We start from the raw sequence: 25,608 nt of genomic DNA on the forward strand, positions 1-25,608 counted from the left end.
CGATCTCACAGAGAGACACGTTGAGAAGTAGTGGGACAGGCACGCCTAACCAGCTCAGAGAGAGACACGTTGAGAAGTAGTCAGATAGGCGTGGCTAACGATCTCACAGAGAGACACGTTGAGAAGTAGTGAGATAGGCGTGGCTAACGATCTCACAGAGAGACACGTTGAGAAGTAGTGGGACAGGCACGCCTAACCATCTCAGAGAGGGACACGTTGAGAAGTAGTGAGATAGGCGTGGCTAACGATCTCAGAGAGAGACACGTTGAGAAGAAGTGAGATAGGCGTGGCTAACGATCTCACAGAGAGACACGTTGAGAAGTAGTGGGATAGGCGTGGCTAACGATCTCACAGAGAGACACGTTGAGAAGTAGTGAGATAGGCGTGGCTAACGATCTCACAGAGAGACACGTTGAGAAGTAGTGGGACAGGCACGCCTAACCATCTCAGAGAGAGACACGTTGAGAAGTAGTCAGATAGGCGTGGCTAACGATCTCACAGAGAGACACGTTGAGAAGTAGTGAGATAGGCGTGGCTAACGATCTCACAGAGAGACACGTTGAGAAGTAGTGGGACAGGCACGCCTAACCATCTCAGAGAGAGACACGTTGAGAAGTAGTGAGATAGGCGTGACTAACGATCTCAGAGAGAGACACGTTGAAAAGTAGTGAGATAGGCATGGCTAACCATCTCACAGAGAGACACGTTGAGAAGTAGCGGAATAGGCGCGGCTAACGATCTCAGAGAGAGACACGTTGAGAAGTAGCGGGATAGGCACGGCTAACGATCTCAGAGAGAGAGACACGATAGGCACGGCTAACCATCTCCAGAGAGAGAGAAGTAGTGAGATAGGCACGGCTAACCATCTCAGAGACAGAGAAACGTTGAAGTAGTGAGATAGGCGTGGCTAACGATCTCACAGAGAGACACGTTGAGAAGTAGTGAGATAGGCGTGGCTAACGATCTCACAGAGAGACACGTTGAGAAGTAGTGAAATAGGCGTGGCTAACGATCTCACAGAGAGACACGTTGAGAAGTAGTGGGACAGGCACGCCTAACCATCTCAGAGAGAGACACGTTGAGAAGTAGTGAGATAGGCGTGGCTAACGATCTCAGAGAGAGACACGTTGAGAAGTAGTGAAATAGGCGTGGCTAACGATCTCACAGAGAGACACTCTGAACAGCAAAAAGAGTCGTTTGAGTCCAACGACTCAGTTTTGAATCAACATGTGAACATTAAGGAGTGGAGTGAAGGCGATATCTTAAGGGCGCATCGTATAGGTACAAACTCCAGACCCGATAAACCACGCCACTTACAGCCAAGTTTAATCTGACTGATGAGAAGACCCCCGCACTCAACATCGAGACACGTTGAGAAGTAGCGGGATAGGCGTAGGCTAACGATCTCACAGAGAGACACGTTGAGAAGTAGTTGGATAGGCGTAGCTAACGATCTCACAGAGAAGCACTCTGGCTGACCTTCGTAGTAAAGGACTCGATGCCTACAAGAACGGAGGACTGGAAACAAGACCAATTAACCCTCTCAGTGCAAGGCAGCGATACACCTTGCAGATTCCTTCAAGCCAAGCCAGTGTCTAGAGGTCCTGAGCTGAACAAGGCACTGACACTGACTTCATCTCCCCACCCCCATCAGGCGCCTTTACAGCCCTGACCCCGGGGTATATACATCAACCCCGATCCCCAGGAGACAGCAGTTAGTCACGGAATATGCGCCCAACCCCGAGGGGAGATCTGTTAGGGAGGATGACAGCTAGGCCCGGTCCATATGTCAAGAACAGACCAACCAGGTGCTGAGGTAACTGACTTTAATTCCCTACTTAAATATGTTACTTGGAACATCGAATGATCTAAATCCAAAATCGATGACACTGATTTTATCGAATCCCTTTCAAGCTAGATAAGGTTAGAGCACTTACCCAACTAAATGCGTATGAGATATACTAGCAAAAGCTTATAAGATTGCCAAGGCTGGTAGAGTCTCGGGCGGAGTTATACGTGGAGAAACCACGTGAAAGTGGTAAGCCACAAAGAGTGAGTGAGTGACTTTGGTTTAACAGCGTCGTGTTCGAAACGTCGTGTTCTACTTAAAGAAGCTGCCTGCCATATATACTTGTTCTATCTTCCAACTTCTAAAATATATATCGTCATATTGAAAGCCCAAGGAATGAAGCTAACAGAACTATGTTGCCTCGTGTAGATTTTAGTGAGGATAGTGACATGGACGGTGATATATTCAAATACACGCACGTGCGTTTTTTTTTAACATAACGGCTCTCATGGGTCTAATTAAGTGTATTTCTGACGATCTTGCGGGCTTGTTAAGGAGATTGTATGTGCGTTTCCAACATGTGTAAATCGCTACGAGTTTAAAAACAATAATATTATATCTGTATGTAACTAATCAACATTATTCTTTAACATCGGGTTTATATTTCACATCACAGTGGATATTTTAGTCTCACTTTGTTTTTGTCTTTCAGCGAATTCATTTAAAATTCCACCAGGGGTGTGACAGCAAGGTTACAAGGGTGTTCAGTTTGAGAAATAGTTTAAAGTCATTTTGAGTATCTACTTGGGATTTAATGTAGCTGAAAACAGATTATTTCATTTGTATATTAACCAAAACAATTCCTATTTGTGAATATTAAATCCTATTTTGAAAATTAATATACATGTAATTGGAAATATAAGGTGAACAGCTGGTAATAATTACATAAGAATATGTCTTTAACAAATATGTTTCTCTCCTTCTTTCAGTTGTATCAAAGAGGTTTAATTCTTCGAAATACAAATACAAAAAATATAAATACAAGCACACACACAAAAACCCAACCCCACCCCCACCCCAACCCCCACCCCACCCCCACCCCAACCCCACCCCAGGAATACAATGTTTGAGAGCTTTGGTGATATTAAGATACATTTGCATCAAACATGGATATAGTTACCGTTCTTCTTTAAATCAGTTCTGATGTTCATGCGCGAATATGAAATCATTCCTAAAAGACACGAGTCGCCATTCGGCTTGTCCTGTTATAACACGAGTTGAATTGGTCAAGTATGATGAACCTGAACCTGACAATGTTGGAATACACGAAGAATAACAAAGGGCAGATGACTCTGATACTACCATTGTTGACATGGGAGCAGAGGCCTATTCCCTCTCGGGAGGGGAAGACTGCAACCCCATTCCCGACCAGGATTCAGAAGTACAAGAAGCCCAGCTAACACAGTAACGTTTTGAAAACGTTTTGGAAACGTTTCCATTGGTTTTAAAAACGTTCAAAAAAACGTTTTAAAACCTGATTTTGTGGAGTTTTTTTACGTTTTAAAAACGTTTTGACGAAACGTTGGCGAGAAACATTAGAAACCTTCTAAAAACGTTTCAGAAACGTTTGGGTTGAACCTTTTTGCGATTGTAGAGATATCAGAAACGATATCATCTTCTGATATCGTTGCAAGGTTAGTTTACCACCTGTTTTGAAATACCGTCCAAATAAAATACATACACGTAAGTAAATTTGTTAATCATGTAATCCGATATTATTAGTGAAAATGAAAACAAACCAATGATTTGTTTTAAAGAATACTTCATTTCATCAATACATATGGAAGATAATCAGTCATTCTGATAACAATAACCTCAAAATTAGGTTGCTCAGCCAAGGATTGTACTTTCCTTTATATACACTTTATAGTATTACAGTATGCCGTTTTGTCATTGAATAACGGAGGAGATCGTTTGTTGTGAATGAAAGTATGTGTAGATTTTAATTTAAACCATAAAGATAATAAAAAACTTCATATATGTCTTTTACCCAATATACCGGTTCTCAGACAAAAATATTGCAATACGTATCGCTTGAAAAGCGTATTGCGGTATACCGGTGAACCGGTAATACCGTGCAGTCCTAATATAATTAGTTCTGGTTATTCACTGGTGTTGACTATATATTGAGAGCTGACAGGCTCAGGGGCATATCACGGATATTAAAGATATTAATATGAATGTTTAAGTAATTATAATGCAGATATCGACTTGATATTTTAATTAAGAGAAGATCACAGGAAAACATTATCAGCTTTAATTAGAATGCTGTTGCAAACAATAAGCTCTTGTATGGAAAAAAAAGTCAGAGAAAAGTCAAAGGTACTTCATTCATTCCAACTGGCTTTCCTGGACGAACTGATTAAACAACAAAATCCCCAGCCAAGTATTGTGTCTTCGTCGTGCTGAGAACAAAGGGTTAAATATAAGACACATTTTGATGGTATTATACTCGGTTATCTGCGATCATCCGCTCCTCTTCCTGCACAGGATCAAACTGTGTCTCTGATGGGTCACGTGGAGGAAGGTTGGTGAAACGGGAGACAACTCCCACCATTAGACAATCACTGGCCACATTTACGGTGGTGCCACAACGATCCCTGGAAGGATAATGATACATCAGTCACAGATACCTTACATTTTAATCAGGGCTTGTTTTGTCATAATTGTGCAAAGTTCTTGTTATAAACTACATTCAAAAAAGAAGTTTTACTTAAAGATCACATATACTCTAGAGGGGTACAAATACATAAATCACTAACAGGCATCGCTATAAATGAAACCCCGTCATGAAAACTACTCATTTCGGTCTTTAATTAACTTAAAACGACCTTTTCGACAACAGTGCACAATTCTCACCCGCGAACGAAATTTCAACCAATCAAAGCGGGGCGTCTCTGTTACGTCATATGAGGAATAGATATGAGGGCCGATGCAGAATTCATCTACATTTCAGGGGGTAAATTATCTTATTTACAGGTTTGTATAAACCTGAAATCGTGACAGCTGTTGTGGAAAATGAAAGCTATATGTTCTCACAATCTACTGTCATTTGATTTTGTTTCCTGCTTTGCCTAGTTTCCGAGTTACAACTTGTTTTCATAGACGATTCTGTCAAAATCGCTTGGTGTCGTTAGGCTTCATTTGTATAATGACTGATCCAAATTGATCCCATTTCTGTGTTTTTGACCTCGATATTTAATCATGTCATGTAAAAATCTGTTTGTATTCTCAAAACAGTGTCGGCCCATAAGTTTTAACATGCAATACAGCAATTAATACTCCCTTGTTGTAACCCGTGTTAGGTGGTATAAACCTACACATGTTATTTGTCATCATTCACTTGATGGTCAGTTAATGAATTTATAACAGGTATAATTAGTGGTAACACACTTAGATTACCCGACAAAGGCTCCCATTTGGCATTTCTTGTGTCTGGAGTAAATATTCAACATTATAAACAACGATCAAAGGATTAACCGATTACACGCTGATTGATCAATTACTTATATTTTACACAGCGGATTTGTCAAAAGGTAGTGTTTATGTATGTAGATTTACTAATCTATACTGAATACACTCTGTCGTGTCGGTGTCTGCAGATGAATGGCATTTGTTTTTGTGGATATTGATGGATACATTCCTCGAACAAGGTAATATCCTGACATCGTTCCTATAACTTTAATCTGTTTTAATTTTAATATTTGCAATTTGTTTTTATTCATTTGTCGTAGCATTGAACAGAATCATTGTTTTCGCCGTGAAGTGTAATGAGACAGACAACATACACTAGGGTGTGTGTCCGAATTATGATTCACATTGGCAAACTATAAAATGTCTAGATATTACAATTCTGTTATAAATTCACTATGAGCATCAACAGATCGTCTGCTTTTTATTTAGTTTCAAAATGCATACAAGTTTAAACTAATTAGGATTATAAGAGCAAATATAAAGACGTACATTGACTACAGTATCTACATACTGGTGAGTGTCTGTTAACCACGTGAATGTAGCAAGAAATTTATCGCGCAGTATTGTGACTTCGACCCCCACCTCGCTTCCGTGGAAGAAATTGTTATGTTATAAGTTGTGTCATGCATAATCCGTTTGGTTATGATTGAAATACATATTTAACTACGAGTAGAAAGTAGTTTTGATTTTCTAACTTGATGAAAACAAACCATAATCTCATAAATTCTAACAAACTTTAGCCCGTCACTTTACGATTTTCAAGAATGGCCGCTCCCTGTCGCGAACATACGCCAGTCTGAGGATAAATGCTATTTAGGTTTGTTTTCACCGAGTTACAAAATCAAAACTACTTTCTACTGGTAGTAATATATGTATTTGATTGATGGCCAATAGGATTTTGCATGACATAGCTTATAACATAACAATTTTTTGGGTGGCAGCGAGGTGGCTGTCAATGTAATACTACTTACAATATTATTGTTACTTCGACCACAACCTCACTTCCGAGGAAAATCGTTATGTTACAAGTTGTGTCATGGTAAATCTCTATGGTCATCAATCATATACATATTTTAATACAACTAGTAAGTAGTTTTGATTCTTTAACTTCCGTGAAGCGATCTGAACTCCAGTAAGATATCGTTTCAGGCTTCCACAACGCTCGCTTCGCACTCACAAACATAACCCATTTAGCACGAACTTGCGGGGTCCTGTGGAAATCTGTGCATGGTGACACCATCGCCCGACCCCTAGGAGCAATTGACGACAAAGCAACGATTCGGCATGTCGTCGCTGATGTCGAGAAATCATACAACTAACTGAAAATCGTCCTCATATGACGTCACTGCAGTGCTCTGGCGACATAGTTACGTAACCTGTCTGTGGTTTCGTTGGCGGGCGAGAGTGAAGCAGGCGACTTTTTTCGCAACCTTTAATCGCTCGGTATTTTAGTTTTTTTAAGAATGAAGGTGGTGTTCCGCATAAGTCTAACCACAAATCTTTCATATTTATTAGTTAAAAGAGTACAAAAAAAAACAAAGTTTATTTGTTCTTTAAGAATATAAGCTGGAAGAATAATAGAATATTGGAATATTATCTCTGAGAAGAGGATATTTTTCAAGGACATCTTCATAGACACAGGAACAAACGTTGGTACTTCATATCAACAGTGATTTTCATGTAAACTTACATCAGCCAGTTGATTGTGAGCAACAGAGAGGCGCCCCGAACTGGGAGACCAATCGCCCGGATGACAAGCATCAGCATTGCCAGATCAGACCCAGGTATGCTGGCAGTCCCAATGCTGGTTAGGAACGCTGTTAAACTAGAAAACATAAAGACATTTTGCGACTCTTCATACAATTGATGATTTTTATACATTGCCTCAACTCGCAGACTTGGTTGACACCTGCCATCATATCGTAGATCGATGCTTACGCTGTTGATATCGGGATTGTCTGGTTCAGAGTTGATTATTTACAGCTATAACACTGCTGGGGGCGGCGTTAAACGCCAGGTAACCAACAGACCAATTGTACTGACATGCTTTCTGTGTACTGTCATTGCAATATCAATTCATGAATGTGTGTTCATTTATATAGAGTAAACAAGTCTTGTAATGGGTTGTCAAAACTTTCATCCATGATTACGCGTTCCTTCAGGTGAACAATTGCCTTGTCGTTGCTTGTGTTTATCTTTGGAGCGTTGCATATTCGGGAACCATTGGTCGGATCACTAATTCATTTGGAAAGCAAATGTGTTTTATTGTTATGGACCGGAATTGTGTAAATGTGTTTTATTTACAGAAGTTTAGTTTAGTTTTTGTTAGTGGCCGAATTCGAGTAAACATAAAACAAACAGAGGTCAGAGAGTGCACACTCACTTGAACTTTAGCTCTAGCGAGAGCAGGGGCGGTGGGGTAGCCTAATGGTTAAAGCGTTGGGTCGTCACGTTGACGACCCGGGTTCGAATCCACACATGGGCACAATGTGTGAAGCCCATTTATGGTGTCCCCCGCCTTGATATTGCTGGAATATTGCTAAAAGCGGCGTAAAACCCAACTCACTTACTCACTCTAGCGAGAGCAGGAAAGAATATGTTTGTACATAGGCAAGTATGATACTGTACTGTCAATATAATGTTACAGACAGACTCAAAGACACAGAAATACAGACAGACTCTCTCTCTCTCTCTCTCTCTCTCTCGCTCTCTCTCTCTCACACACACACCCACACACACACACACACACAGAGAAAAGTTATCACCTTGTAGCAGAGGTTGCTTATGATTATGGACCAAGGGTTGTCCCTCTGACTGCAGATGTAATAAATGTGATGTTGTATGTATATAGTTTCACTCTCCATCACACCCTCTCTCTTACCGGGCGGTGGGGTAGCCTAGTGGTTACAGCGTTCGCACGTCACGCCGAAGACCCGGGTTCGATTCCCTACATTGGTACAATGTGTGAAGCCCATTCCTGGTGTTCCCCACCGTGACATTACTGGAATATTGCTAAATGCGGCGTAAAACTATACTCGCTCACTCTTACCAGATTATGAAGAAGTCTCCAAATGACAGGGTTATTCCATTGTACTGAGCTATGAACACAGCAGCCACGACCCCGTACACAGCTCCACCGTCCATGTTTACAGTTGCACCCACTGGGAGGATGACCCTTGAGATCCTCTTGTCCATCTGCAGCCTCTCTTCAACACACTGCATTGTCACCGGCAGAGCAGCCGCGCTACAAGCAAAAACACAGTTGAATGCACAAACTTATCAACTGTTTGGGCACACCACAAGTATATTTCTGGAGCTGTTCGATAGGCATTCCGTGGATGTTGAAAGATGACAATGGGGACACTTTGTGGGGATAACATTTATGTATCACAGAATATGTTGATATTAACAGAAACGATTTTTAATAGAAACTTATTTATTGCAAGTGATGCGACGTTTTGTTGTAGATGCTGACACAGATATCAAGCAAGTGCTAGCATCTACACCGAAACGTCTCATCCATTGCAAAAAAGAGGTAGTCTGCCCACCCAAAAATCGCTTGTGTTCATCACCAGCTTCTAAATGCCACTCAAAGAAGTTATGTTAATAGGAGACGCTTATTGCAACCTGATGGATGACACGAACTCGGTTTTTCCCTGGCAACATGATCTGTGTTTTATTCATTATGTGTATAACGAGCTACAATCAGTGGTCCCGATGAATTCGATCTGACCGTGTTTTACAGTATTTCGGTATAGATCCAATCGAGACAGAGTGTGGTACAGAACTATGTATGTAGTTGAATCATGTAAGAAGTCTTAAATAGATTGTTGTCCTAAAGTGTTCATACTTGACTATTTCTCGCTTTCTAACAGCAACTGCCTCTCGAGCTGCTGGTGTTCATGTTTGAGTAATAATGTCAGATATATATGGAATATATTTCATTCAAAACAATGCTGTATTTAATAAGAAAAAGCTCAATAGTGCCAAAAAACCTGTTGGACAACACCTCGGCAGTGTGGCAGCGCCAGAAACAATAACTGCAAGGTGACGTACATACATAGGTCCTGTTATTTCTTGGGCACAAACCAAATGGGATGATGCTTACCTAATTAAACCTTTTCTGAGTTGTTCAATGCGCATTGTGTAGAAACTGAACAAATTAGACGCCTTCTACGGATAACAAAGTCATATACAAACTAGTATTCTATTTCCAATCGAGTCAACGTTTTCCAAGATATTTGTATAAATTAAAGTTATTTTTTACTTCCCTCACCATTCCAGGTCCCTTCATCAGGTGAACTGCCAAACAAAGGTCAATTCACCTGATGAAGGGACCTGACCTGGTCCCGAAACGTCGTGAGGGAAATAGAAAAGAAGTTTAATCCATTAAAATATCTTGGACATCTATGTACAACTTCTAAATGCCACTGAAAAAGAGTCAAAGTTTGTTCTCATGAAAGCGAATAGGTACATTTGTCATCAGGTGATACAGAGACATGTGAATGCATGATGTACGCAATCATTTTGGATCTTAGAGATATAAAACTTGGGTCGTGCTCACCTGGAGCTTGTTGCAAAGGCTGTGAGCAGAGCAGGCAGTGATCTGAGGTATATCAAATATGGGTTCTGTCTGGTCAGGATGAAGTACATGGCGGGAAGGACCACCACACTGTGGACCGCGAGTCCCGCCATCTCTGTAGCCATGTAGACCGCAACAGTTTGTCCAGTCTTCGATATGTCGGCTGCAGACATTATCTGGCCCATGATCAGAGACATTACTCCAAATGGAGAGTACCTGGAAACGATACAGCGGATACTGAATCGGGGGTTTTGGTTCTATATCTGTATACTGTATAATATATTTCAGTAAATACCCTCTCGTATGGATTTGCGATTTTGGGCTTCATGACATAATCAAATGCTTGTCCTTTGATTGTTGACTTTGTCATGGTATCTCTGTTACGTAGATCGACGGTCATGGTGCTAATGACTGGAATGTCTAGTCCAGCGTCAAATATACTATCAAAAAAAGAAACGCATAGGCGTTTTGCACTTTTAGAAATCTATTAATTACCTATTGTGTTCAAACAATCGATAAAATATGTAACAAAAGTGTTGATAACATGATCTGACACAATTGCACAAGTGAAAATTCGAATTTACCTGAAAATGTTGATTTTGATGAGATTTCTTACAAGGATTAAAAAGGCATCACCACAACGCAACCGTAATCACCTTCCAGTTGAAATGGCGCAGTAATGAGCATGCACTGTATGGCTATAAAAATCCAGATTAGATACGGAAATTGTCATTCGTTTTGAAGGATTTTCAAGGTCAAATTCCTACATCACGTTTTGACGCTGCGATACCGTACGTCGCCATTGAAAGAATGCATGGTGGAGATTACCAATCTTCAGTTGCCAGGCGTCTGAATGTTAGTCTGAGCACGATATCACGGCTTACAGCTCGTTACAACCAAACAGGCATAATAAATGACCGTCCCCGTACAGGCAGACATCGAGTCACCACTGTAGCCCAAGATTGGTACATCGGGGTACTACATTTGCGTGATCGTACTGCCACGGGTGAGAGCACGGCAACCAGGGTGCCTGGACTTTGGAGGATATCCGGTCAAACTGTACGGAACAGGTTGAGAATGATTGGACTGAGACATTTCCTTCTTCTAAACTGATGCAAAAATTCATGTACTAAAGTCTATTTGTGTTATGCATGTTTGAAAATACAACATTTTCGCAACAGATTTCTGGGTCATGCGTTTCTTTTTTTGAATAGTATATCAGCAGACGGCAGCCATATAGCAACAACACAAAAAAACCTGCTATTGTTGGGAAAGTATGGTTGTACATTGTGTTGACATTTTGGGACGAGGAATGTTATGTCTGTTACTTCCAGATTGATTACATAAACTACTGACGGAATCAAAATGGTTGGAAATATCTAGTTGTTGCAAATATGATCGGAATAGACTTTCGTATAGGTGTTGAGTTACAACCAAATTAATGTTGGAAACGAATTGAATATGTAGAGACAATGTATCTGTAATATTGGATACAGATAGCGAAATTCATTACATTCATTAAGATATTTTTGGATAGTGTACAAGCTGAAGGATTCATATTTCAAACACTAAAGTATCAAATGGGCATTCATGGACCAAAAAGTGATTTCAGAGAACACTATGAAATGCGTGAGTATGCTTAGGAAAAGTGAAATCATATGAATACGTTGACGTTATCATGCAGAAACAACTTTACTATTACGTGGCAAATCTACAGAAAAATCTACGGAAGCAATGTATGGCCAATGGCAAGTGCGGGATATTTCACCATTAACGCTTTTTTACCTTAATGTGGACAAGTGTATTATTAATTTTATTATTTGAGAATCCTTTACGTTTATATCAAATTTGTAAATTTATTCTACCATTCCGCATCCCTATCCCACCTTTTATTCATGTTTCGTTTATTCAACCGTTCGCCTGCTTTTCACTGTAATAAGCTGTCCCACATAGGTTTTTCAGCAAATTAATTATCTTTCCTTTCTTTGTAAAGCATCCAGGTGTATGATCACTTTGTCCTCATGCTCGTATTTGCTGTTGTTGATTGTATGTGATAGGTTAACGCAGTGGGCGAGCTGGATAAGGCGCCAGGCTACTGATCCAGCGAGGTTGGGGGCCGGGATCGAGCCCACCTGTGACCGGGTGTAAAAACCTTGGAGTCAACTTAGCGTGTAGACTCTTTCCGTGTTGTCACAACCCCTAGTGTACAGTACACAACGCTGTGCACTTAAAAGAACCCACGAATCCGTTGGTATATGTCCAAATGGTGGCCACATGAATACGTGCAAACACCTAGTTGCGGGTACAGCAACGTGCAGTGAAGTTGGACAAAATACTGTGACTACGTGTCCCAGTCCACCCAGCTGTGAATGGGTACCTCGTTAGGATGAGGAAGCCACAATAACTCGGTGCGCCTAGTGGCAGCAAGAGTTGTATACTCCCCAGGGAGTTGAGATTGGTAATACGATGTGCAGTTGATATTGACATCGAATGATCGAGGGAAAAAATACCAGCGCCTTGAGCATGCACTAGTGCGTGGATATGTGCGCTATATAAATATCCTATAATAATAATTTGGTATTACAAAGTGACGGTAGTGTTGACCTTCACAGTCATTGGAATGTGTGGGTCTTGATGTGGGGTCAGTTGGTTATTAGGGCCTAAATAAAGAGTAAGTCAAAATATATTGCATTGAAGGAAGCTGTAGATGACAGTTTCTGCTGCTGTGTAGCCTCTAAATATAGCACGCAGTAAGTAAATCAGGGGTCATGAGGCAACTGCACTCCATTCAGGATTTTGATGTTTGAAATAATAGCAAGCATAATTGTGGTATATTTAGAACGACATGACCACCACGTGATCCATTAACCTCGATGTTATTATCTGTCATTGTCTGTGTAATCGAGTCAGACCCGGTGAAATAAAGTGGTACACTTCCGCCCACCATTGTTCTAGTCACGTCATATTTGTTCGTGCTAAAAAAATATTGATGCCGTAGTGGTGCATAGTTTTTAGTGTTTGTCATTCGTAATTTTACAATTATTACAGTAATTATTGCAACAGTGAATGAGCGAGTGAGTGAGTGAGTTTTACGCCGCACTCAGCAATATTCCAGCTATATGGCAACGGTCTGTAAACACTCGAGTCTGGACCAGAGAATCCAGTGGTCAACAGCATGAGCATCGATCTGCGCAATTGGGAACCGATGACATGCGTCAACCAAGTCAGCGAGCCTGACAACCCGATCCCGTTAGTCGCCACGTACGACAAGCATAGTCGCCTTTTGTGGCAAACATGGGTTCTACCCCGGGTGTTCACGGGCCATTATTGCAATAAACATGCAGCAGTAATGTGATATGATAGATATTCATAAATTTGATATTTCTTAGTGTTTATTCCAACAATTTTGCTCTGTTTGTCATTACTTGTTGTGCAAGTGCTATCTTAATTAATGTTTAATTTAATTTTTTATGTCAATTGTGTTCTCGTCACGATATGGCTGAAGTATTACCAATGTGACGTTAATTTTTACTCTCTCACTCATAAATTCTCTCAAATGTTTATCTGGCACTATAGTCTTCCCAGGAGTTACCAGATAGGGAGCAATGGAATATGTCCCAGAAGGATGCCCATGTAATGCCGGTTAAAATGTTATGTAAATGAAACGTAATTATTATGCAAAGCTGACAATAACGTTGGTTCATTTGCTACTACATTCCTTGGTAGTAGTAGAAATCTGTAGTAGGATTTCACGTCCTAAAGTCTACTAATCCACCTTTGCTAAATGGCTATCTTTTAAATTGTTATCGTCATACCCACGTGAACTAAAGTGACGGTTCACATCCTAAACCCAACTCACCACATGACAAGTTTGATCATGTAGACGGTGACAGTGTTGATCTGTGAGAAGAACTGTATCAGTGCAGCTCCACGCTGACCAAGTTTACTGAGCGTCACACCAAACACAATGCAGTAGGTGAGTAATCCTGTCAGAAGAGAATCGTAAGTCAATTACGTTATCGAGTGAGTGAGTGAGTTTAATTTTACGCCTCACTCAGCAATTTTCCAGTTATATGGCGGCAATCTGTAAATAATCGAGTCTGGACCAGACAATCCATTGATCAACAGCATGGACATCGACCTACTCAATTGGGATACATGTGTCAAACAAAGTCAGCGAGCCTGACCACCCGATCATTCCACAAGCATGGGTTACTGAAGACCAATTCTAACACAGATCTTCACGGGTAGTCATTGATAGCTCAGAGGCGTAAAGTAAGCATCGTCTATATCACACAAGGAAAAGCAAGTTCTATGCCTTCTTTATTGCAATGATTGCGACGTCTCGGTGTAGGTACTAACACCGATATCAAGCAAGTTATCACTGCTTGATAACGGTGTTAGTACCTACACCGAAACTACGCACTCACTGCAATAAAGAAGTTGACTATCCATAGAACTTGGTTTTCCTTCATCTATACAACTTCTAAAATGCCTCTCAAGGAAGTATAATTATCACACAATACGAGGTGAGAAGGGATAATTTTTCATTTTGCATTTTAGGTTTTTGCATGAACCGAAAGGGACCACTAATTCTGGTTCATTATGACCGCCTCCGTGGTGTAGTGGTTAGAGCGTCCGCCAGGAGAGCGGAAGGTCGAGGGTTCCATCCCCGACCGCGTCATACCAAAATACGTTAAAATATAGTACTTGTTGGTCCCTGCCTGGCGCTCGGCATTAATGGGTACAACAAGGACTGATCGGCTCGAAATCAGTATAATGTGTCTGAGTGGGGTATTCATGCTTCACTGCGGCATGGTATCTCAGTGAGCTAGCATTATAAAACCAGCTTCAGTCTGGGCTAGGACAAGCAGCCGCACATACACATACACACGCATGCACGTCGTCATATGAGCGAAATATTCTCAAGCACGACGTTAAACCCAATTTCACCTCACCTCACCTCACAAACACTTGGTCCAGACACCCCGCAGATGGAAACAGCTGGCAAGCATACCTAAGATGTTTTCCCCTTTAACCGACAGTGTTTCCTTTGTGGAATTAGGATGGTGAATGTTGTTTACTTCCATGGAACCATTTATCCTTTCATCAGCACTGGAGTTGACGCTGTGCACTCCTTCATCTTCCGCGGCTACCGACACAGTGGTTGAATGCTGAACCGTTGCTGCCACAATGTTGTCAGGTATTAAGTTCCTGGGTAACAGAAGATTGTCTATTATATGAATGATTGGAGTACTTGATTCAGATACGAGGGTCGGTCAAAAAGTAGTGAGCCTAACTATATTCCTGATGTCCAATGTTTGAAAAGCTTCCATTTTAGTTTGTAGGAATCATTAGCAAAGTCGTATAAAAAAATTCACATATATGGGTAATGTGATTAACGAGATATTAGTCATCACAACACATTGGGGAATAATATTTCTAGAAAAAGTGCAGAAAATGAAAAACGATCCGTCATTTAGTACCTTTTGGATAATGGTATGCCCTCAGATAATGTCATATAAAATATGTTAGCATAGTATTTGATGACTTCCCGTCATAATCAACATTCAAAGATTTGGATTGCTTGATTTATGTTTAGACAGGGCTGTTTTTTAAGGACACACCCATGTTAGTCTTTCAAAAACATTGTCTCCAGATATTCAAGCTGGCCCTGTTTACAATATACTGAGAGTTGACACTTCTGTGACCATTCAGTATTTACTTTGAACCTTTAGCATCATGTGTGAAAAAGTGAAAACATTAGAATCAGTTATGTCCTAATGAATTCGTCGTCTGAACGGGGGTGGGTAGTGTCTCCAACACAAGCTGTTTCAGTAAACATCATGAAAGGGGAATCAATTTAACAAGCGATTGTACTTTCAAATTGCTTTTTTATCCACTTTAATATCTAAGTTTCATTCTAGCGGACGTCTACCTATCTCAAACACACAAAATGTTTCTTGCATATTTTGTTACCTGAAGTTTGTGGTGCATTTATTGCAGATTTTGCGCTTTTGGGGGGTACCAAGATAAAATTTCAAACAAAATGGGGATCGTAAGGCTGGAACAATTTGCTTGAGGTTGACAGATAATATGTAGAAAAATAAAACATCAAAACAGCTGCATTTGTATCATTTACTAGGTCAGGCTCACTACTTTTTGACTGTCCCTCGTAACACTGACTTTGAAGAATAAGTTTGTACATGGAAGCTAAAAGGATGGCCATTTACTCTTTGACAATAGAAGCAGTTTACTATGTGGGCGAATAGAGTGCTAGATTCAGTTAACATCGAATTAAAAGAATATGTTATGCAAAAAGAAAGACATATTAGACGTCAAAAGACACGCTTGCAAAGTCAATGGAAACACCTGACAAACAGGTATGATAAACATTATTGTTTTGGTTAAGTTTAATCGCATTTAATAATTGACCAGGGATTGAGTTGTTGTGCACGGTTAACACCAATATTTACTCCTTGTCACTATTACCAGGTTTGCCGTATGTCTTACCTGAACAAATCTAGTATGGCATCCATTCCAGACACAACGTCATTGTTTTGTGAAACATAGGTTGCTGTCGAGTCTGTGTAGGATCCTGGTTTGATGATCAGGACCACCGCTAAGCCAACAAGTGTTGCCAGAATAGAGGTACTTGCATAATACATCATGGACAGTACCCCTATCTTGCCTGCTGAAGATCCCGTAACATTGCCTAGACCTGAGCAAAGACATTGCAAGTCAGACATTGCAAGGCATTGAAAGGCATGCTCCGCTTATACCACACACAGAGAATGTACAAAAACAATAATATACTGAATGTAAATACGGGTATTTTCATACGCTTGGCATTTTGTGCGGAACTGGGATGGTCTGTTTAGCTTTCTGTTCTCAGATAAGGAGCTGGGCGATGTGGTCATTTTTATTGCTTCTGTGCACACATGTACATGCAATAGATGTTGGTAATTTAGTCTTCTAAGCAATAATCACGTTACTGTTGAAGTCCAATACCAAATATTTGGTTTATGTAACCTACAACACAAGGAGGAAGCATGTACAAAGTCAACAATATAGTGTCAACGCAAATGAGATAAGATCAATGTCATGCATTCATCTCCAGATACTGAAATCCAACAACACTTAACCCCACAACACTTAAACCCCACAACACTAAAACCCTACAACACTTAAATCCCACAACACTAAAACCCCACAACACTAAAACCCTACAACACTAAAACCCCACAACACTAAAACCCTACAACACTAAAACCCCACACCACTAAAACCCCACAACACTAAAACCCCACACCACTAAAACCCCACACCACTAAAACCCCACAACACTAAAACACAACACTAAAACCCCACAACACTAAAACCCCACAACACTAAAACCCCACACCACTAAAACCCCACAACACTAAAACCCCACAACACTAAAACCCTACAACACTAAAGCCCCACACCACTAAAACCCTACAACACTAAAACCCCACACCACTAAAACCCCACACCACTAAAACCCCACACCACTAAAACCCTACAACACTAAAGCCCCACAACACTAAAACCCCACAACACTAAAACCCCACAACACTAAAACCCCACAACACTAAAGCCCTACAACATTAAAACACCACAACACTAAAACCCCACAACACTAAAACCCCACAACACTAAAACCCCACAACACTAAAGCCCCACAACACTAAAACACCACAACACTAAATACCCCACAACACTAAAACCCCACAACACTAAAACCCCACAACACTAAAACCCTACAACACTAAAACCCCACAACACTAAAACCCCACAACACTAAAACCCCACAACACTAAAACCCAACACAACACACTAAAACCCACAACACTAAAACCCCACAACACTAAAACCCCACACCCCACACACTAAAACCCCACACCACTAAAACCCCACACACACTAAAACCCAACACTAAACCCCACAACACTAAAACCCCACAACACTAAAACCCCACAACACTAAAACCCCACAACACCCACACCACTAAAACCCCACACCACTAAAACCCCACACCACTAAAACCCTACAACACTAAAGCCCCACAACACTAAAACCCCACAACACTAAAACCCCACAACACTAAAACCCCACAACACTAAAGCCCTACAACATTAAAACACCACAACACTAAAACCCCACAACACTAAAACCCCACAACACTAAAACCCCACAACACTAAAACCCCACAACACTAAAACCCCACAACACTAAAACCCCCACAACAACAAAACCCCACACACTAAAACCCCACACTAAAACCCTACAACACTAAAACCCCACAACACTAAAACCCCACAACACTAAAGACCCCACAACACTAAAACCCCACAACACTAAAACCCCACAACACTAAAACCCCACAACACTAAAACCCCACAACACTAAAACCCCACAACACTAAAACCCCACAACACTAAAACCCCACAACACTAAAACCCTACAACACTAAAACCCCAAACACCCCACAACACTAAAACCCCACAACACTAAAACCCCACAACACTAAAACCCCACAACACTAAAACCCTACAACACTAAAACCCACAACACTAAAACCCTACAACACTAAAGCCCCACAACACTAAAACCCCACAACACTAAAACAACACTAAAACCACAACACTAAAACCCTACAACACTAAAGCCCCACAACACTAAAACACCACAACACTAAAACCCCACAACACTAAAACCCCACAACACTAAAACCCCCAACACTAAAACACCACAACACTAAAACCCACAACACTAAAAACCCACAACACTAAAACCCCACAACATTAAAACCCACAACACTAAAACCCCACAACACTAAAACCCACAACACTAAAACACCACAACACTAAAACCCACAACACTAAAACCCCACAACACTAAAACCCACAACACTAAAACCCACAACACTAAAAACCCACAACACTAAAACCCCACAACACAAAAAACCCACAACACTAAAACCCACAACACTAAAACCCACAACACTAAAACCCCACAACACTAAAACCCACAACACTAAAACCCTACACCACTAAAACACCACAACACTAAAACCCCCCAACACTAAAACGTGGTTCCACAGCAACCACATACAAACTGGAGAGGAACAGATTTTAAGGATTGACAACAGATGCGACCGTTTCGGTGTAGACGCTTACACTGTCATCAAGCAAGTAATGCCCATCATCTACAATCACAACAACTATCAGTAATGTCATCACTCTGTACATCAACCTCTGAAGTAGTATAAACTCACATATCTTTCATATGTATGTATATATTCTCCTGGTGCACAATGCTGTTTATAATTCTTTGATCTAGTGATAAAGATCTTTATCCAAAACATATGTTCCTCTTCTTCAACCAGCTTCCAATTGCCACTTTAAGTATTTACATTTCTGACTTTGACTACATGTCATGATGCTAGATACTCTCATGTGGAGTGTTAATCACTAGCAACCCAAGCTAGGCCATCGGGACTTACACTATGCTTCTTCCAGAATTACCTCATTTGAAGTTTTTGTTTGCTCCCAGGTTTTACTTTTCGTAATTAAGACCTATTTCCCGGTTTTACTTTTTGTAAGTAAGACCTCTTCCCAGGTTTTACTTTTTCCTAGCTTCATTACATGATCATCTAATTATCCATCGTTGACGGTTTATATGTATAATAAAGCACTCCTCCTCGGTTATGGTTGGGAAAGTAAGCCCTCGATCATCGCGCTCTCAGTCTTACTTCTCCCCACCCCCCGGTCTCGGGTCTTACTTTCCCAACCATAACCTCGGAGTCGTGCTTTATCCTACACATAAAGATCTTTATCCCAAAATCCAAAACATATGTTCCTCTTCTTCAACTAGCTTCCAATTGCCACTTTAAGAAGTCACATTTCTTACGTTGACTACTTGTTATGATTTGAATATGTAGGAAATAAGACATTACAGTAGCGATGCTAGATATTCTCATGTGGAATGTAAGCCACTAGAAACCCAAGCTAGGCCATGGGACTTAAAATGTGATCCGTTCTTGCTTGATACCTCAGCAGGATTTACGTCATCAGTTTAGCCATTGGTGCCTGGTTGCAAGACCGGCCAACATTCTCAGCAATGATTTGGCGTAAACAACGATTGATGATATATTGATTAAAAGCATTATGTGCCACCTAGGTGGAAAACTTTGGCTGAATTAACAATTTTTTATGTTACCTGTAATGATGCTAGATATTATCAGGGGTAGTATCAGCATTCTGAGCATACGAAGGAAGAGCTCCCCTGGAAACTGTACAACCTGAACAGTATCTGAAGATGGCTCGAACAGGCGACACACCAGCCCAGCAATAACTCCAAGGACGATTGCTAGAATGGTGAGGATGAGAAGGAGATTCTGTTGGAGGAACTGAAGCACTTTCATCTGCAGAAAGAAAACAAAAGAGTGCTTGATGTGTACAAGTTGAACTGCTAACCTGTCACGAAGAACTATTTTTGAGTTGGATGAGCACGTATCTTACATGAGTTGCCCAAATGAAAGGTGATATGAAATTGAAATATCAAAAAGCAAATATAAAAATGGTGCTTACTTTTGAAATTGAATGAAATGTGCATTAAAGTTTTAATGTTATGTAAAGACGGACTTTGCATGGTTATAGAAATTCTTTGGTGGTGTTTATTCGGTAAATGTTTCATTCAATTTCAAGGCCACGGTAAAAATAACTTACTTTTGAATTTGGGAATTAACGAATGTTAAACAACCTTGTACGAAAAACACCTGAATATTACATTACTGCATTGTCGACCTGAGTATTCCATTTCATTTTATGCGATACATGCTGCACATTAATTGCGCCATGGCAGTCTCTAGAGTGTTTACAGTTTCAACACATGGTTTCTGAACACCATTAATTAATGTATTTTTCAATCTTTTAATTTAATGTATTCACATCCATTGTCATGACTAAAACCGATTTCAATGTGACCGTTAGAACTCAAATTTGAAAATGTTGTCCACAAGACCTTTTCAAAGTTTCACTCCGACATAGTCAATTGTTGTAGAGGGGGTGAAATAGTCCCAAATGACGTCATCATCGAACACCTGGCTGACCTCTTTTCACAGGGGGCAATGACCTTGTATTGAGCTGACCGTGGGATAAACAACTTTTCTCAGAGGTATTTTTTGATCAGTTGCATAGCAACCGAAAGAGAATGACATAATGGAATACGGATAGATCAACTGGTTTAATCCGGTTTGGAAATGGAAATATATAAACCCCTTCATTTCGGATCATGCAAAACTTCATCCCTGACTACACAGACGACATCCAGCTATACAACTCTTGCTCTCTCTGTTGGCTGTTTATCTTGGAGATGGAAGCCGTTCACCATGATATCCTGAGGAAGAATCACTCCGGTCTAGTGCAAGCTAAAAAGGACGTAGTAGAGGTGGTCGACAAACTGATGCAGTTTAAAGTCCTTACCATCTTCATGAAGGCAGAGATTATCGAAAAACCTCCAACCTCCTTTGACCGTGTCAGAGAACTACTCACCATCTTACCTAGACGGGGACCAGAAGCCTACTCCCTCTTCTGTAAAGCTTTGGAGGAATGCGGAGAGATACAAGCCATGGCATTGTTGGGACTAGAGACAGACAGGACACAGTATCCTCATGGTCATGATGATCTAGGTGGGTACCTATGTATGAACAGTATCCCTCTCAGGCCTCGAACACGGTTCCAAGAACGGCTGAATTCCTTTTAGTCTTGGCCTGTGCAGTTGAAACAGAGTCCCCCTCAAATGGCCCAGGCAGGATATGTGTACTTAATCAGAGGGGGCGCTTGCAAGTGTGTTCAATGTGGTGGTGTTCTCAAGAGCTGGGACGTAGAGGATGATCCTTGGGTCGAACATGAATAATGTTCTCCAAACTGTCCGTATTTGGCCCTGGTAGGAGTACCTCAGAAATAGGTGGTCCGTTGGGGTAGTCATGTAGATTTACATGTGTAAGAGTGTGATGTTCATTGTACAATGCTGTGTGTATTTGTGACTATTTGAGAATAAATCAATAATGATTGTCATTGGTTGATGTGGTGTATAAAAGTCCTAACAAAAGGTAGGTGAAGGGAGAGCAGAGTGGCACAGTGAGATAGTGGCTGTTCCGCCGCGACAGATAACAACTTTTGCGTTTTCAATGATGATAGTTTCTTAAAGAACTTTTTGGTGGAGTCTGGAACATTTTCAAATATAAGAAAGCTGTTGTGTATTAGTAGATGATAAACATGTGTACTATTTATATTTATGTGGCAATTATGTACAATGATAACATTTGCAATTCATCGGTCCGTTTCTGACTCAAACGTACTGTGGTGTGTTTTCCCAATATCAGGGTATTTCATTCAGCGTTTTCCTTGTGGGTCTGTTTAAAAAAAGACAGTATTTGGGTTGTGTATACAAAGGCTATTAGTGAGTGCGTGAAACATGTTTTACACCGTTTTAGCAATATTCCACCAATATCACGGAAGGTGGGCTTCATACATTCAGCGTGACGCGTGAGTAAGTGAGTGAGGAACCCACGCCTGTCGTAAGAGGCGACCAACGGGATCGGGTGGTCAGGCTTGATGACTTGGGTGAAACATGTCATCATATCCAAGATTCATAAGGTGTCGGATTACATGAAACGTACAACTTTTGCTCTTGGCATGAAAAAGAACATCGTGCTAAAAATTGTGAAAAATAAACCAACAACCAATAAACAAAACCTTGTACAAAAAGGTAGGCATCCAAAGTTAGATTCTTTTGACATCAGGGTCATCAGAGATGTCATTCGCCAGCTATTTGCAAAATTTAAAGATTTTAACCTACAGAATAATTCTCACTAATGGGTTTTGTGGTTAATGTTGAACAACTCAGAGAAACAAACTCAGTATGATGGTTACCAGTTGGTACCCACCTTACCCTGTTCACGACCTGTGACACCTCTTCATACCTGTCACGTGCATAGCTGACCTACATTGACGAACGTTGACCTTTATGACCCAACACTGCCGCTGTTACAGGTCATTGGCTGCCTCCCTCTGCAAGCATTCTGCGTTCTGCTGTTTATTTTGTTGACAGTTACATAGACAGATTCTTTAATACAAATGCATAAAATCGGTGATTTACAATGTGATTTGGTTGTCTGACAAAAAATCCACTTGCACAGTTTGAGATCGATTGGGTCATTGGATGAAGAGATATTTACAAAAAACCGGGTCCACATGCATTTCATGCCAAACTATAGCTAGTGTTGATTCTAACGAGCATGTAGCATTATATTTATGGATGTTTTGTATTATCATGATGCATTCATTCAATACAAAATCATACTATTTAGTTTGAAAGTAGGGAGTAATTCATGGGCTGATCATCATATTAACATACGTTGTTTACACTCGCGAGAAATTTCCAGGCTAACTGGCGACAGAAACGTCCCTCCCCCTGCCACATCAGTGCCCCCGCCCTTCATCTCCCCAAAGCATAGTCCCACACACGCAAATGTGGGTCACCAGATCGCGTCTCTGCTAGCACTGTGAGAGAGAGAGTGCTTTGCACGACACAATCCCAAATATAACATATGTTATATTTACATGGAAGTGCATATCAGTCTCATGTTTTTTTATGGTTGATTCATTCAATACAATCACAAAAATATGGGGTTTGGGTATAACATCTCAATATCATCCTTGAATTTCCCCCATTGGATACACTGGGATAGTATGGAATTTGAAACAATCACAAACATATGTTGGCATTACAAGGCAGGATACAATGACAATGTGGATTGGATATTCAAATATGGATTGTGAATACCGGTAAGTTTGAAATACATTTGAAATTATATTTAGTTGGGTTGTTTTGGTGATGGTCAAGACAAACTCGAACCATTTTCATGTGGCAATGAAGGCTGATTGCATTTAACAAATGTGTTATAAAACCCTAGTCCAGCACATAACTAGACGACTTTGCACTATACCAAGGTGTGCTCGACGTCTCGATGTAGGCCTTGGCTGGAATACGAGTTGATTCACATTAACTAAGGGAAAATCTAGACTTCATTTAGAGCCTTAGCACTGCAGGGAGGGCTAGGCTGTAGGGAAAACAATATGGTTCAGGAACCGTGAGACAGGCTAATATGTTAGACCAACGATTGTTTAGTACAACTTGAGGAGGTATCATATTGCACCTAGGCTGAGTGAGACGAGGGAAGGGTGGAGGTACGTACGTACGAATTGGAATATCTTTAGAACCGTTCACTAGATTCTTTTCATATTTGGTACCTAGGTTCATCACACTATAAGAAAGGGCCAAGGTAGGTTTGGTGACCTTGAACTTCATTTCAAGGTCACAAGGGGACTTTCACGTTTTACCTGAATGTTAAGCTATCTCAAGAACCGATCCCTGGGTTTTCTGCATATTCACTACCAAGCTTTAGCTCGGGAAGGCGCAGGGCCCTGTCGATTTTGGTGACATTCACATAATTTTCGAGGTCATGGCGACACTTTGAAGATTTCAGCATGTAAACCTGCATGTAAAGCTCTCTCAAGAACCGTGAACTGGATTTTCTTCATATTCACCCCAAGCTTTATCCAGGGAAGGCGCCGGGTCCAGTTAATTATGGTGACCTTCACTTAATTTTCAAGGTCACAGAGACACTTTGAAGATTTCAGCATGTTAAATTGCTTGTTAAGATAGTCAGCAAGATATCGCAAAACATATTCAGTGGATTTTCTTCATATCTGACACCAAGCTTCATCTAGGAAAGGCCCAGGGCCAAGTCAATTTTGATGACCTTCACGTAATTTGTAGGGTCACGACGACACTATGAAGTTTTCAGAATGTTAACCTGAATTGTCAGCAAGATATTTTAAGAACGGTTCACTGGATTTGCTTTATAGACTTTCAAGACCTCCCTTGAATGTTTTTCAATAAGCAATTTCTTTAGTACTAGTTTTGCATATTTCATACACTGTGACATTCCTGTCAAGGTCAAAGTCAGTCTTGAAAATATGTCTGTGTTTGAACAACTAAAGAGCAAGATAATGTTTTTGTTGACATTTAACTTCATCTTAAAATTTCACTCTTTATAAGTTTGATTTGATAATTTGCGGCGGGGGATTATGTCACCTTAGTGACAATGCTTGTTAATTATAGTTTTATTTATAAACCTAGCAACATCAGTGACAACATCAAGACATAAACCGATTCACTAATTTAAAAAACGGTAATTTAACGGTCGCCCGTTTGAGCCCTGACAAAGTTTGTGTACACGCGACAGCGTTAACGGGTGCACGCGAATGAACTCCTCGTGTTTAAACCAAGCATTTGACATATGTGTTTCTGTTTATAACTTCGACTCCAGGAAATTGGAGCGATTAACGCTGTGTGTGGTGATTCAACATGCCTTAATGCACGCGCGCTTGTTCAGGAATGTGAGCGATTACTGTGGTGATTCAGCCTTAATGGGTGCCCGCTCTGAGAAATGACACGCGCCAGCAAAAAGGTTATTCGGTGTTTAAAATGTAAACATCTCGTGTTTCTTGTAACATGCACAGCATATGATATATAAACATACAAACCTTTTCGTTTGTTGATCTTGTACTGTTGGCGTGAAGTCACCTCAAAGTGCAGTCGGCAAGTG

The 25,608-nt window shown here is 40.6% G+C and overlaps 1 protein-coding gene across 1 annotated transcript; it reads right to left on the reverse strand.

The window, feature by feature from the left end:
* Window positions 1–4,195: 4,195 nt before the first annotated feature.
* On the reverse strand, window positions 4,196–25,608 carry LOC124260253 (excitatory amino acid transporter-like). The gene is made up of 9 exons (XM_046694510.1): window positions 25,547–25,608; window positions 20,151–20,355; window positions 16,419–16,626; window positions 14,923–15,119; window positions 13,765–13,891; window positions 9,888–10,121; window positions 8,373–8,567; window positions 7,014–7,148; window positions 4,196–4,449 (listed from the first exon to the last, which is right to left on the reverse strand). The coding sequence occupies exons 2-9, from the start codon at window positions 20,353–20,355 to the stop codon at window positions 4,296–4,298; spliced, it is 1,455 nt and encodes a 484-aa protein (XP_046550466.1). The 5' UTR covers window positions 25,547–25,608; the 3' UTR covers window positions 4,196–4,295.

The sequence above is a fragment of the Haliotis rubra genome, unplaced genomic scaffold (genome assembly GCF_003918875.1).
Source record: "Haliotis rubra isolate DU_JTF1 unplaced genomic scaffold, ASM391887v1 Scf757, whole genome shotgun sequence".
Lineage (NCBI taxonomy): Eukaryota > Metazoa > Mollusca > Gastropoda > Lepetellida > Haliotidae > Haliotis > Haliotis rubra.